This window comes from Procambarus clarkii, chromosome 38 (assembly GCF_040958095.1).
Source record: "Procambarus clarkii isolate CNS0578487 chromosome 38, FALCON_Pclarkii_2.0, whole genome shotgun sequence".
NCBI lineage: Eukaryota > Metazoa > Arthropoda > Malacostraca > Decapoda > Cambaridae > Procambarus > Procambarus clarkii.
The window spans coordinates 38,981,848-38,995,147 of NC_091187.1; the positions used below are offsets into that span (position 1 = coordinate 38,981,848).

At 39.3% G+C, this 13,300-nt stretch overlaps 1 protein-coding gene across 1 annotated transcript in view; it reads left to right on the plus strand.

The window, feature by feature from the left end:
• LOC138372342 (uncharacterized) overlaps window positions 1-13,300 on the plus strand; it is a 42,186-nt gene that overhangs the window by 10,163 nt on the left and 18,723 nt on the right. Inside the window, exons 2-3 of the mRNA XM_069337623.1 lie at window positions 5,444-5,638; window positions 10,840-11,061. Coding sequence (XP_069193724.1) covers window positions 5,444-5,638; window positions 10,840-11,061 — 417 coding nt within the window. The remainder of the gene's footprint in view (window positions 1-5,443; window positions 5,639-10,839; window positions 11,062-13,300) is intronic.

The following is a 13,300-nucleotide window of genomic DNA, read 5'->3' on the forward strand; positions in this document are numbered from 1 at the left end:
TAGTCGTCACATCTTACAAAGTTATGATCATGAAACGATCTAGATCATAAATAGTTTTCGAATTCTTTATATCATATTGAGTGTATCTGAGAATTCACTTTAGAGACAACCAAATTCTTCAGAACAAACATTTTTAGCATAATCTTTTCATATTTTAAATCTATGATTTATAATGCAATAAAAGTATAACTAAGGAATAATCTCTGTTTAGGACAAAAGTTCTCTTGCAAGTTTCAGGTAGACGTTTACTAGAACTGTAATGTGCTTTCATTCAATAAAAAATATATTGAAAAACTATTCAGGTAGTTTGAGGGTGGTGTGGTTTCTCATGGTAATGGATTTACATAGAGGACTGGCTCGACGGGCTAAGATTACTTAATTTTACTTTTTGGAGTATATATGTCATCCACATAACAAGATCATATTATCTCTCAAATATATCTTAATTCGAATGATATGTTTTTTTTATCAGAAATTACATAGTTATATTTGTTCAAAAGTTGGTAATTTAACAAAGTTACTAACCTGGAAACCCTCTCTTCTGTGGGAGGGATATGTCATCTTGGAGGAGAAGATGGGGACAGTCGTCAAGTCCCCTTCTCTGGGCAGTCTCTGGAAGGGCGCCTCTTGGCATCCGTGGCCCGACGCCGTTCACATCTCTTTGACAGGACCCCTCAAGTCAAGGAGGGCCTTGACGTGGAGTGGGCACTCAATCAAGTGTGCCCAATCACTATATTGATTGTGATTGGGCACTTCTTCGGATTGGGCACTCTTGTCTGGCTGCACATCTCCATCGTCTATGGTTGGTGGATTTTCCTTACTACAGGTGGTGCCCAAACCAGGAAGGTACTGTGGAACAGCTACTTCACTGTACACGGTTTTATAGTGCTCGCATCAGACAACAGAATTCTGCATGTAGCTTGTATATTCTTCTCCTCACGGTTCTTGTTCTCCTTGACTTGACTCCTGGTACGTGAGATATGAAGACGTCCATTAAGACATCCTTCACATCTTTTGCTTTATTGACACGTCCGTTGACTGAAGAGGCTGTAGGAATCCCATCACTTTTCGCAATTTCCCGGTATCATGCAGCCGGGATAAGCTGATCAGGGATTGAATGCTGGGGTGCATCTGATCCCTGATCTTCGTCGTTCTTAAGTCAACAACAACAACACAGACGCCATGTTATCAACAGACTTGAACGAGTTTCCATGCGACTCTATTTCATGGCCACCAATTGATCAACAAGAGTTCTATTGGACGTTTATATATAAACCTGATCACTGTACACTCCTTGAAGGAATTAGGAAGTTGTTTAGGGACCCAAGATTAAAATAAACTATGACGTCACAAGTTGTTTAAGTGAACAGTGGAGAAAATGGAAATTTCACCCAATAGCTGGTGATGATGGCATACTTTGTTACACCTGATAAAAGAAAATATCATTCTCGGCTCGAAGGAGAGCAAAGGGAGACTGAATTAATCAAGATAGAGACATGAAAATCCGGATACCCATATCTTCAAATCAAGAGTGGTTGGTGGTGGTTTTCGTCTCTTTAATTTGGATCCATGTTAAACGAGTTGTTAACCACTAATCTTATTCTTTGCAGAGTATATCAGTTATATAACAGTCATTAAGCCTAACCACATGTTAGTATCAGTGATTAAAGATTATATTTATTAGTGTGAACGACCTGGATGTTGCTTCTAAAAGAAAAGATGAAAATCGGTAAGTCTCAGCAGGACTGTTTTCATCTTCTGGGTTTTCTTCCTACAAAAACTTCATTAAGTCTCGATCTTCCTCCTGTAAACCAAATCTTAAAAAAACTTTACATATTTCAGCTGTAAAGGCAAATCGGTTTACTGCAAATCTCAGTAATATGTTATTTAACTTTTGAGTCGAACTTTAACAAGTTACCATGCAATCGTTAAGACTTACTGCTTTAGTTTTAGAGCTGCAGTTGAAAACTATCCTTAAATGAGTAGCTATTTATTCTTGACTAACCACCATATGTAATTAATAATAATGGCCTATTCTATTACTGTCATGTTTCACGACTTCTATGAAATTATTTTGTCGGTGTTAAGGAATACTCCCATAATAAAGTTTTAAATGCTCTGGATTTTTTCTTAGCTTTGTTATTTTTTATTTGAATTAGCTCAATTTGCCACGCTATAATTGGTACATAAGGTTTATATACCTATAATGCCTTATAAATACCTATACCTATAAATAATTTTATATACCTTTATTTATACCCCTATAATGTCAACCCATGTCTGTTATTTTTAAACAATGCTGTTTGTCAGCCAAAACGTATTTTTGCTGTTTTTTTTGCCATGTTCCCCCCTTTTTTATTTTTTATATTTTCTCAACACATTTTATACTTTAATCTCAATTAGTATTAAGTTTTAGTCTTTAGTGTTTTTCCTGCCCGAAACGTTTTGCATAATAGTGGCTTTAGGCATTGTATGTACTAGCTCTGTTTATAAATTCATCAATATTTGTATCACCCCTTGTATGTATGTACTTTACCTGAATAAGCATTTGAATTTGAATTTATGGTTAATTTCCAAAGGTAACCTCACCTAATTTTGCCCATATTTATACTGTTCAGTATCTAAAAACTGATTGAAAGCACTTGAATCACCAGGGATTGGTCGATCAGGATGTATTCCAAGTGCATCAAGTTCCCACAATTTATGAACAGATTAAAGTCCATCACCAATCATGTTAGAGATTTCTAGTAGTGACTGTTCTTTACCCAGTCAAGCAACGATGATGGTTTCTGCATGTTGTAAACTTTCAGGAGATGAAGATTCAAATTGAATACAGGTCTAGTTATCCGCATTCATCCTGTAAACTCATACCAATTGATTTCACTGTCCCAAAAATGAAATGTTGATAGTAATCAGTATTCCTATTTCAACAGTTTGGTCGGAATCGATGTGAGGATATGCTAATGGGATTCCTTTTTCATTCAGAAATAAAGTGGCGGCTCTATGACCAGTCACTTGTAGATCTGACGGAACTTTATCCACCAGTATGGCTTAGGGGTGTCTTTTGGTATGTTTATGGACGGGTTTACCTCTGGATATATCTTACGACTTGTATTGGTTAAAAATCTAGTTATACTTAATGTTTTTGGACTAGAAGGTTGAAGATATCTTCAGCTACTTTTTTACTGATAAAGATCCTTAGTGAGCCTTGATCAAACAATCCTCTTGTTTGAAACCAGTTCCTTCATTGATTAAAGTCAGTTGTGCAGTAGGCAAGGTAGCTGCTGTGTTAGCTTGTACTACTAAGGCATTAACAACGCTCTGTACTTTGCAGTATTACGCATCTGATGAGGACTTACCCTCTACTGGCTTTGCCTGAGGTGATATATTTGTGTTGTGTGTGTCTGCAGAATGTGGTGTGTTAGCACCCTTACTGCATATTTTACATGTTTGCAACTGAGTGTTACATTCACATGAATCATGTTTCTGCAAACAGTGAGTGAACCACTGTAAATACTTCAATCGATTGACTCTACTTGTATGGTAAGAATAGGCTGTGCATTGGTACACAGTATGTGCTTCCTGACAGAACAAACATCTAGGTGTTCTTGTAGCACCTTTTGTCTCATCTGTTTTAAGTGCTTGTGTTGCTAAAGGTTTATTTGCTGTGGGTGATACTGCGTATGTTCTAACATTACCTTGTTTACACCTAAAGGATGGGGGATTATATTGCTATGATTTCTAATTGCGTGTTTGGACTCTTTAAATTTTTGTTTGAAGACACTTGTTTAGAGTCCTTATCTTGTACTCCGAATTTACCCAGTGAACATAAACACTTTATGTATCAACCTGTCTTCTTACAAATTACGTCTGAATTTGGCCGTTAACCCGTATCGCCGAAAATGGACGTAGTTTGAGAATTAAAAATAATTGAAAATAAATTTTGGATTTTTTCCCCCTGAACAGCAAGTTAAGGATCCTCTTGTAGGTTAGGAGGGCAGGAAGTTCTATTAAAGTTTCAAAACGTCATGAAAACCGTTAATTGAATGTTTCCTCTCCTAACCTAACCGAGTAAGCCGGAGGACTCAAACAGAATACGGGACAGTACGTCACTTACATGAGCCGATTTCACTTGAAATTAATTTATTTTTGCCCATAGCAGGCATACGAGCGAAAAACGATTATTTTAAGAGGACAGGTTGATGTATGACTAAAGTCCTTCAAAGATTTGCTGTAATGATAAAAAAATAGTATTTTAATGTGAACACAGATTGTCCGTAATATTATTAGGTATTTTCCTTTCAATAATCACCTTCAAAAGCCACTCTGTAACCTCTGTGAATTCTTTAGTACTGAGCGCTTTGATGATAGATATTATGGACAATCAAAATGATTGCAGTGATTTAAATGTTTTATTACGAGAGGGTAAATCCAATAATTGATATGAGAGACTTACAATTGCCGTCTCCCTATCACTACAATTATCATGTAACAGTTGTATGGCTAAGTCATATTCATCCTTCGTCAATGGCAAGTTTGCCATGCTTTGCCTAGCCTCTCCTTTTAACTGATCTTGTAGTCACTGAAGTTTTTTTTTTTTTTAAATGAAGCCTTAGAGTATATAAAATAATCAAAAGACCTCTAGGAGGTGTCCCAGTCATCATCATCTTTGCTCTCAAAATATGGTAAAATGTACCTCTGGGAGCTCAGCTTCTGTTTGTGGGTTAGCTGATGAACATGCTTGAGTAGTTGAGTTGACATTTGACTGTGCTACTTGTCATGTTCATAGAAAACGGCACCATCCGTTTGTATGCGCTGCGTTTCATATGCCAGCAGTAGGTAAACAAGAGAGAGCGTACAGGACTCCCACCAAGCTTGGAAGCTGCTAGTCATGTATCATTATAAGTATTAAAGTCAGTAACCAAGCAATGGCTTTATATCAACCCTACTCCAAGACTTCCTCAGCAACACAACACCACACTGACGACGAAAATGAACTGTGAACACAGGTATGTGTTCAGCTCAAAACACAAGGCAGAAGCAAGCTGTCTCGCCCCGGAGGAGAAGGAGAAGTCGTGCTGTCTGTTAGTGCCATACCAACGCTGTGTGCCTACCGATGCTGTGTGCTAACCAATGCTGTGTGCTAACCAATGCTGTGTGCTAAGGAAGCTATGTGCAGACAAGCTGTGTGCTAAGGAATCTGCGATATCTGCCGATGCTGTGTTCGAAACGACGCTTTGATGCTGTGTACAAAACCTGATGTTTTGTGTACGAAACAACGCTCTATGCTACACAATTCATCATGCTGTGAACTGCCTGCTGTGTTGACAGTGCTGAAAGCTCATCAAACAACAACTGCTGTACCAACTGCTGTGCAGCTGTGAGTAGGAACAACAACACATATACACAATATGTATATGTAATTACTATATGTAAGCTGCAGATAGAACTAAGTGCAGCACAAGCAGAGATAAAAAGCCTAAAAACAGGCCCTCATCAGACTCTGACCCAGGGGACCAACCCCCAGGTACCAGGAGATGTAGCAATGGCAGGGGCCCCTACAAGTGGTCCAACCTTTGCTGAAATGCTGAAGAGCCCAGGAGCAATGTCCACAGTCAAGGAAGTTGTAATGAAAGCAGTAACCTCACAGGAGGCAGCTAGATGCACAAGCCAGCTAATGGAAAGGAAAAGAGCTGTAGTAGTGGTAGGTGTCAAGGAACAAGAGGGCTCCACAAGGGAGGAAACGAGGACTAAGGACAAAGCTGCAGTGGCAGGGATATTAAAGGAGATAGGAATGGAAGGGGCTGAACGAGACATAGAAAAGTTTTTTCCGGATTGGCCAGTACAACAGAGATAAAAAGAGACTGATCAAGGTAGTATTCAAGAGCGAGGACATCAAAGAGGACATCCTAGTAAAGAAGAGCAAACTGAGGTATGCAAGGAACTACAAAGAGGTATGTGTTCAGAGGGACATGACCAGAGACAGGATCGTATTCCAGGGACCTGCCCAAAACGCTACGCGTACTAGTGGCTGTACAAGAATGTAACAACTCTTTGTTACATTCTTGATATCTTGATATCTTGTATATATCTAAAAAAAAAAAATAGTAAGGGCAGCAGATGCAAGGAAAAGGCGCAAGGAGAGGGAAGGGAGCCAGGGAATCTCAGCTTCCAACCCAGCATCCCCAGAGGGGAGTGGGGAACCCCAATCCAGCAACCCAAGAACCCCAGGGGGGAATGCAACACCCCAGCCCACCACCCAATAGGGCTCCCCCCTATCCCCCAGCACAAACCCTTCCTTGCCCCTGCACAATGCCCATCATGAAACCCAAATCCTCCCCCTCCCCTTACCCCCAATTATCCCCCTGTTTTCCCAGCCCCTGGTCTTCTTCCTGCCCCAAGCAGGCCTGAGCAAGACCAAAGCCCTCAATCCCCCACTCCACCTCCCCCCAATCTCCTGTCTGGTCTTCTTCCTGCTCCAAGCAGGCCTGAGCATGACCAAAACCCTCTATCCTCCACTCCACCTCCCCCCGAACCCCTGTCAACTACACCGCAGGAGGGCGTGCCCTGTCCCCAAGCAATCCCTGCCCCCTCACCCCCAGGACTTCTTCCTGCCCCAAGCAGGCCTGAAGGAAGTCCTAAGCCCTCCATCCCCCACTCCACCTCCCCCTGAACCCCTGGCAACTACCTCACAGGAGGATGAGCCTACCCAAGTAGCAACGACCATGGAACAACTTCCTACACTTGTGGGGAGTGAGGGTGAAATTGGATAAAAGAAAGTGAGCTTCAAGGTAATGTACTCAAACATTGATGGGATTACCAATAAAGCAAGTGAACTGGCAAAAAGGGCGCAAGAAGAAAAGCCTGATGTAATAGGACTAACGGAAACAAAATTGTCAGGAGTCATAACAGATGCTGTGTTTCCAAAGGACTACTATATAGTAAGGAAAGAGTGGGAAGGGAGAGGAGGTGGAGGAGTGGCCCTGCTGATAAGGAAGGACTGGAGTTTTGATGAGATGGAAATTCCGGGCTGTGACGGATTCAGAGATTACATAACAGGAACTATAACAATGGGTGGACCTAAGATAATAGTGGCAGTCATTTACAACCTTCCCCTAAATGACAGAAGACCTAGACAGGAGTTTGATTGGAACAACATGGCAACCATTAATATAATAGTGAGAGCAGCTTCAGTTGCCTGCAGGAATGGCTCAAGACTCTTAATCATGGGCGATTTCAACCATGGAAAGATAGACTGGGAGAATGGGGACCCACATGGAGGTGCAGATACGTGGAGAGCTAAACTCTTGGAAGTGGCAACAAGGAATTTTCTGAGCCAGCATGTCAAGGAACCCACAAGAGTGAGAGTCAATGATGAACCAGCTAGACTCGACTTGATATTCACCCTGAATGAGTCAGAAATAAGGGAAGTCAAAGTTGAAGCCCCCATAGGAATGAGTGACCACAGTGTACTGACCTTTGAGTACTTGGTGGAGGTAGGGATAGCCTATCCAAGTATGGGATCGGAAGGAAAAAGACTGAATTACCGAAGAGGAAAATATGACGAGATGAGGAACTTCCTCAGGGGAATACCATGGGAAACAGAACTTAGAGACAAGAATGTGCAGGTCATGATGGATTTTGTCACCCAGAAGTGCCAGGAAGCTGCAGACAGGTTTATCCCCGTCCAAAATGAGAAAAACGAAAAACAACAGAAAAACCCATGGTTCAACTAGGAATGCAAGGTAGCGAAACAACTGAGTAAAAGAACATGGAGAAACTACAGAAATGTTGGAAATTTCCAACACTAATAAACTACTATGTAATATAATAAATCATTATCATTATATACTAACTACAGTAGTTACTAATTTCACTAACGGTAGTGTCAACATAAATTAACCATTTCATCTGTGTATTAATGCTAGAATTCTCATGAAATCGAGTAGCAACATTGCCTCAGATAATGTCCAGTTAGACACATTTATTACCAATGGGTTAGAGAATTGAATGTGGTTCTCTAAAATTATCAGTATTCCATGTAATAATTACTTACGAATAATATAACTCCCAATAATCTCAAACCGAGAGTTATTAACTAAAATTGTTATGTAGTAGCAGTCCTTTCTGTTACGTACGAATGTCATGGAGAAAATAAAATCTTCTCCATTTCTCGTTTGACACCATAAAACGAGAATATGATAATATTTAAATCCCTATAATTGCAACCCAGTTCTCATTAACGTATTACATCCATAATTGCGAGGAAAAGAATTATTTGTGATTAATAATTTCTGTGGTGAATGCGAGAGACAGGTTGAGGGAGGCGGCGACGCCATTGTGCGAGTAAAGGCATCCCTGGCATGAAGAGTGGCGAGACACGTGGTAGTGACTTGGGAATTTATCGGCAAGAATTACGCTGATACTCGGTCAACAGTTAATCATTACTTATCCACGTGTTCTATAGTGCCCAGCCAGTTAATAACGCGTCAACAATTGAAGCCAAGACCCGTAATTACACGTACACAGCAGTGGACGTCAGGGACTAGCTGACGTGGTTTCGGCAGACCTCAGTATTTAATATGCTCATGTTAAGTATATGTTTCTCGTTTGATGCATCATCCTAGATTATATATTTGTGAGTAGTCTGTCGTCATATAGCGAGGATACTCAATATACAACGTTAGTAAAATTTCGACAATTTCCTCCGTTTTCATGAATATTGAAAATAAAACGTAACCTATTCAAATGCTACTTAAATTTCTCTGATTTCAGCGTGTATACGAGGAGTCATCAAGTTGTTTCTCATCATTCGTGATATTCACCTCGAGTTCTTTCTTTGTGGAGATCCTGTGACCACGAGGACGAATGACGAAATGATGTTACAGAAATCGTCTTAAAGCTAAGACATTTTTTCGTACAAATTTATTTAATATGATTATTGATTCTTATGTAATTCCTGTAGAATCTTTGCATTGAATAGATTATTACCAGAAATGATGATTGGTAATTAATGTGTTTTGCTCTGACTGTTGCTCAGCAATTCATGATCTTTAATATTCACAGTTTGAGTTCTCATATCTTGAATCTGTAGTAGTTTAGATTTATTATATCATTTACTCAACAATGAACTGGTGGCGAACCACACTGGTTCCTAGATATATATGAATTTCTAGAAATACACCCCCCAATGTAGGCCTTTGAGGCTCTGACTTTAATTAATTAATAATACAGTCCATTCATTATTTCAAGTTATTATTCTTTTAATGATTATCCATAGACACTGGTTCTCTAGTGTTATTCTAATGATCACTTTTATTAGTTTTCCCTCTTTTCTCAAAAGTGGGTGGTCCTTCGATTTATTAAATCCAGTAAGTAAATAATTGAATATATGAGTCAAGCCCCAGATATCCCACATTATGGTCCTTATCGAACCGGATGTATACTAATTGGTAATAACTAATCACCTTGTGAGGTAGTTTAAACTAACCACATTTATTAATTGTGTCTACCGGCAGTGTACCACATAGGTTAGCCTAATTCACACCAATTTATTTGCTGTTTATACCTCATGTATAAAGTAGCACTCGTGGGACACAGTCAATTGCCCACAACACTCAGACCTATACCTCACACTGAGGTAAGAATCTTCAGGTCACCAGGAGCAACAGCTCATAACTTCTATAATAATTCCACATTAACACCTGCGTTAGAGTGGCCTCACCATCTAACTATTATTTATTTAGGTGGTAATGACATCTATCCTACTCGACACCCAGCTGAGGTAATTAATCACCTTAAAACAATAATTTCCTCATTTAAACTCATTAGCAGTTCAGTAGTGTTCACATTGGTGGAACCTCGCCAACTGAGCAATAATAATCGTTGGGGGGAGTGACTCCAGAATATTACCAAAGAGCTGCCAAATATATAAACTTTAGGCTGAGAAAGCGAGTACGATTGGATGCCACTTACATTCAATTTACAGCCAGACCATACAGGCAAATCCTGGCAAGAGATGGAATACACCTGTCAGGTGAGTCTAGGTCACATGTAGTTGACAAATTGATCAACACAATCAATCACCATAAAAGGCTGTGGATGGCAAGCCAAATTAATTGTACATAATTGTATTTTCACCTGTGTGTGCAATTGCACATTTATATAAATTATAAAATCTAAAAAAAACAAAAATACAGCACAACTATATATTCACTTTACTGCACCAAAATTAATCTATGCCAACCTTTATTAGGTAGGAATTTAGGCTGTGATTGTGATGAATTTGGCACAAATGCAGACTAAATAAATTTGTAGTTTCTTAAGTAGAAATTCTTACAACTAGACTTGAGCTAGTTAGTAGTACATACATTATTCATTCTTGTGCTGACCCTGTCAAGGGTGGGATTTAACCTTAGGGTAACTCTGATTAGAGTATATCCATATTAATTATTTGTGTACTCATTATTTGTGTGTATGCATTTTGAGTGCCGCTGAATGATCACCATTACATCTAATGGTGATAGAGATGAGCTAGCCGGAAGAAAGTTAATGGTGAAGTTCAAGCACTGCTCAAAATCCATAGCTACTTATTGTTAGGTAGGTACATTTCGACTACATTTCGGTACAACTTCGAGTGAGGTAGAGTGTAATTTAGCCAGATTAATTTAGGCTATACTCAATATTACTTGTCAACTAATGAGCAAGTACCCAAGCTTCATTAGTAATACTTATTCAAGTCCTATGAAATTTGGACTTAAAGCCACCATGGCTACTCCTGAACAATTAAGGAGAACCTATATTGGCCTTAAAGGTCATTTAACTAGACTAATTAATAAGTCTGATACCTTGTCTAAAGCAAATCCCATTGATTCCTATCGACTAGAAACATCAGTGAGAGTGGCTGATCTAAAATTTGATCAAGTTATATCTGCAATCCAGTCTTATCTCAACCTATTGAATGCAACTGAAACTGATCCTGATGAAATGGATAAACTTATAGCAGATATTTCTCAGTATGAAGATGAGACTCAAGATAAACTTGACATACTATCCAATATAGTAACACAATCTATATCTAATGCAAATAATACTATGTCTCAATCCAGTAATCAATTACCTGAGGTTCGTCTACCTACTTTCGACTTACCTACATTTGCAGGGCTGGATGAAGAAAATTGGGACACATTTTGGACTTCATTTGAAGTTCATATACATAAGAAATCTTCTCTTGACAGGATTTCTAAATTCTCATACCTGATTAGTCTTCTCAAAGGGGAGGCTAAAAAGGTCATAAATAACCTAGCTCTCACTGAGAGTAATTATGAGGAAGCTATAAAACTGCTAAAGTTGAACTATTGCAACAAGGAGTTGAGTATAGCTAACCTGTATTACCAGTTGCTGGATCTGAATGCACCAAGTAACAGACCAGACTCACTTCAAAGCTTCAGGCTAGAAGTAGAGTCTCTAGTGAAGGCCTTAGGTACTAAAGTTGATGTACCAGCCTCAGAATGGTCAATCAAGTTACTTTTGCGGAGGAAATTGCCTCGAAATATCTTAGCAGAAATCTGCTCACACTATAAAACCGAGTTTCTCACTCTCGAGCAAATATTCGAGGGACTGAGAATAACGCTTAACAGGTTGAAGACTCATGATAAGATTAAACCTGAGTCTAAACCATCTAATCTTGACACCTCAGTCAAACCCAAATCGACTTTGAATAAGTCCAATAAATTCAAACCTAAGACTACTCCATCCACTGGAAAAAGGAGTGGTAGTGTAGGTATTTATTCTGTATCTCCCTCTGACGTTACAACTGATATGTCCACTAAAAGGACAAACTCAGCCAGAGAGAGAAAGTGTCTGTTCTGTGATCAAGAACATGTCACCTACCAATGCCTTGTTTATCCTAACTTTAATACCAGGATTAAACGGCTACAAGAATTACACAGATGCACCAAGTGCATAGGTTCTCATGATCCCAGTAAATGTGTAGTGCAGCTACGATTATGCAGTAGAGGCAACAAAGGTGTACATCATTATGCCTTATGTAGAAAAACTTCTACACAATCTATGACAACTGGGGAGAATTTTATGAATTCTACCACAGTACAATATTGCAAGGTACATCAAGAAATAAATGTACTTGCTACTGAGTCAGGCAATAATACCACTCTGCCTACAGCTCAACTCAAACTAATTGACAGGAAATCTAGAGTTAACACTAGAGGTCTCTTTGATCAAGGATCACAGAAAACCTTCATCACACAACAATTAGTCAAGCAGTTAAAATTAAAACCTGCCAAAAGTGTGAGACTGAATATTTCTGGGTTCTTGACTAATAGTGGACCTCGTGAATACCAAGTAGTCAAGGTGTTAGTGAGACTTGGATCTTCCACTAGTCCAATACAAGCGGTAGTAGTAGATAAACTTCCTTCAGACCTGCAGGTCACAGGACTAGCTCGCACTGCGAGATATCTTAAACGAAACCGCATGAGGCTAGCAGACTACAAAATAAATTCTGACTGCCTCACTGATGTTGGTATACTTATAGGCGCTGACCATTATTATAAATTTATAACGGGATGCACCAGACAACATGGAATGAATTTGTTGTCATCTGCCGGAGGCAAATTGCTTACTGGACCGGTGCTTTTCCAACAAAATCCAGCGTCAACCAACCAACAATCTACCAATACAATAGTGGCATGACTACGCTTGGAACAGTCACCCTTACATTTCAGAGAAATATCTGAAGATAATGAGTCTGATCCACCTGTACATCGTCTGTGGGATTTAGACACTTTAGGTATTGTCCCTGAGCAACCAAGCCCTGATGATATGTGGACTTACCAGCAATATCTAGACACAGTTGTCTATTAGGACCAACAATACTGGGTGAGACTACCATGGAAGTTGAATCATCAACAACTTCCAGTTAATTATTTCATGGCAGCCTCTCAATTACAGTCTCATTTAATACGGCTGAAGAAGCAGCCAAACTGAACATGTATCATCAATTAATTCAACAACAACTCAATAGTAAATTTATCGAAGTTGTTGATAATGATGACCGAAAAATAGGTCACTATTTACCCCATCACGCTGTGGTGAAAGATTCATTGACAACGCCAATACGTATTGTCTTCAACTGTAGTGCCAAAGTGAAGCCAAACAGCGTGTCCTTGAATGAATGTCTCCAAACGGGACCTAGCCTAACACAAAAGCTACATGATGTACTATTACGATTCCGTACTATTATTTTCGCTTATACTGCTGATATCAGTAAAGCTTTCCTTAG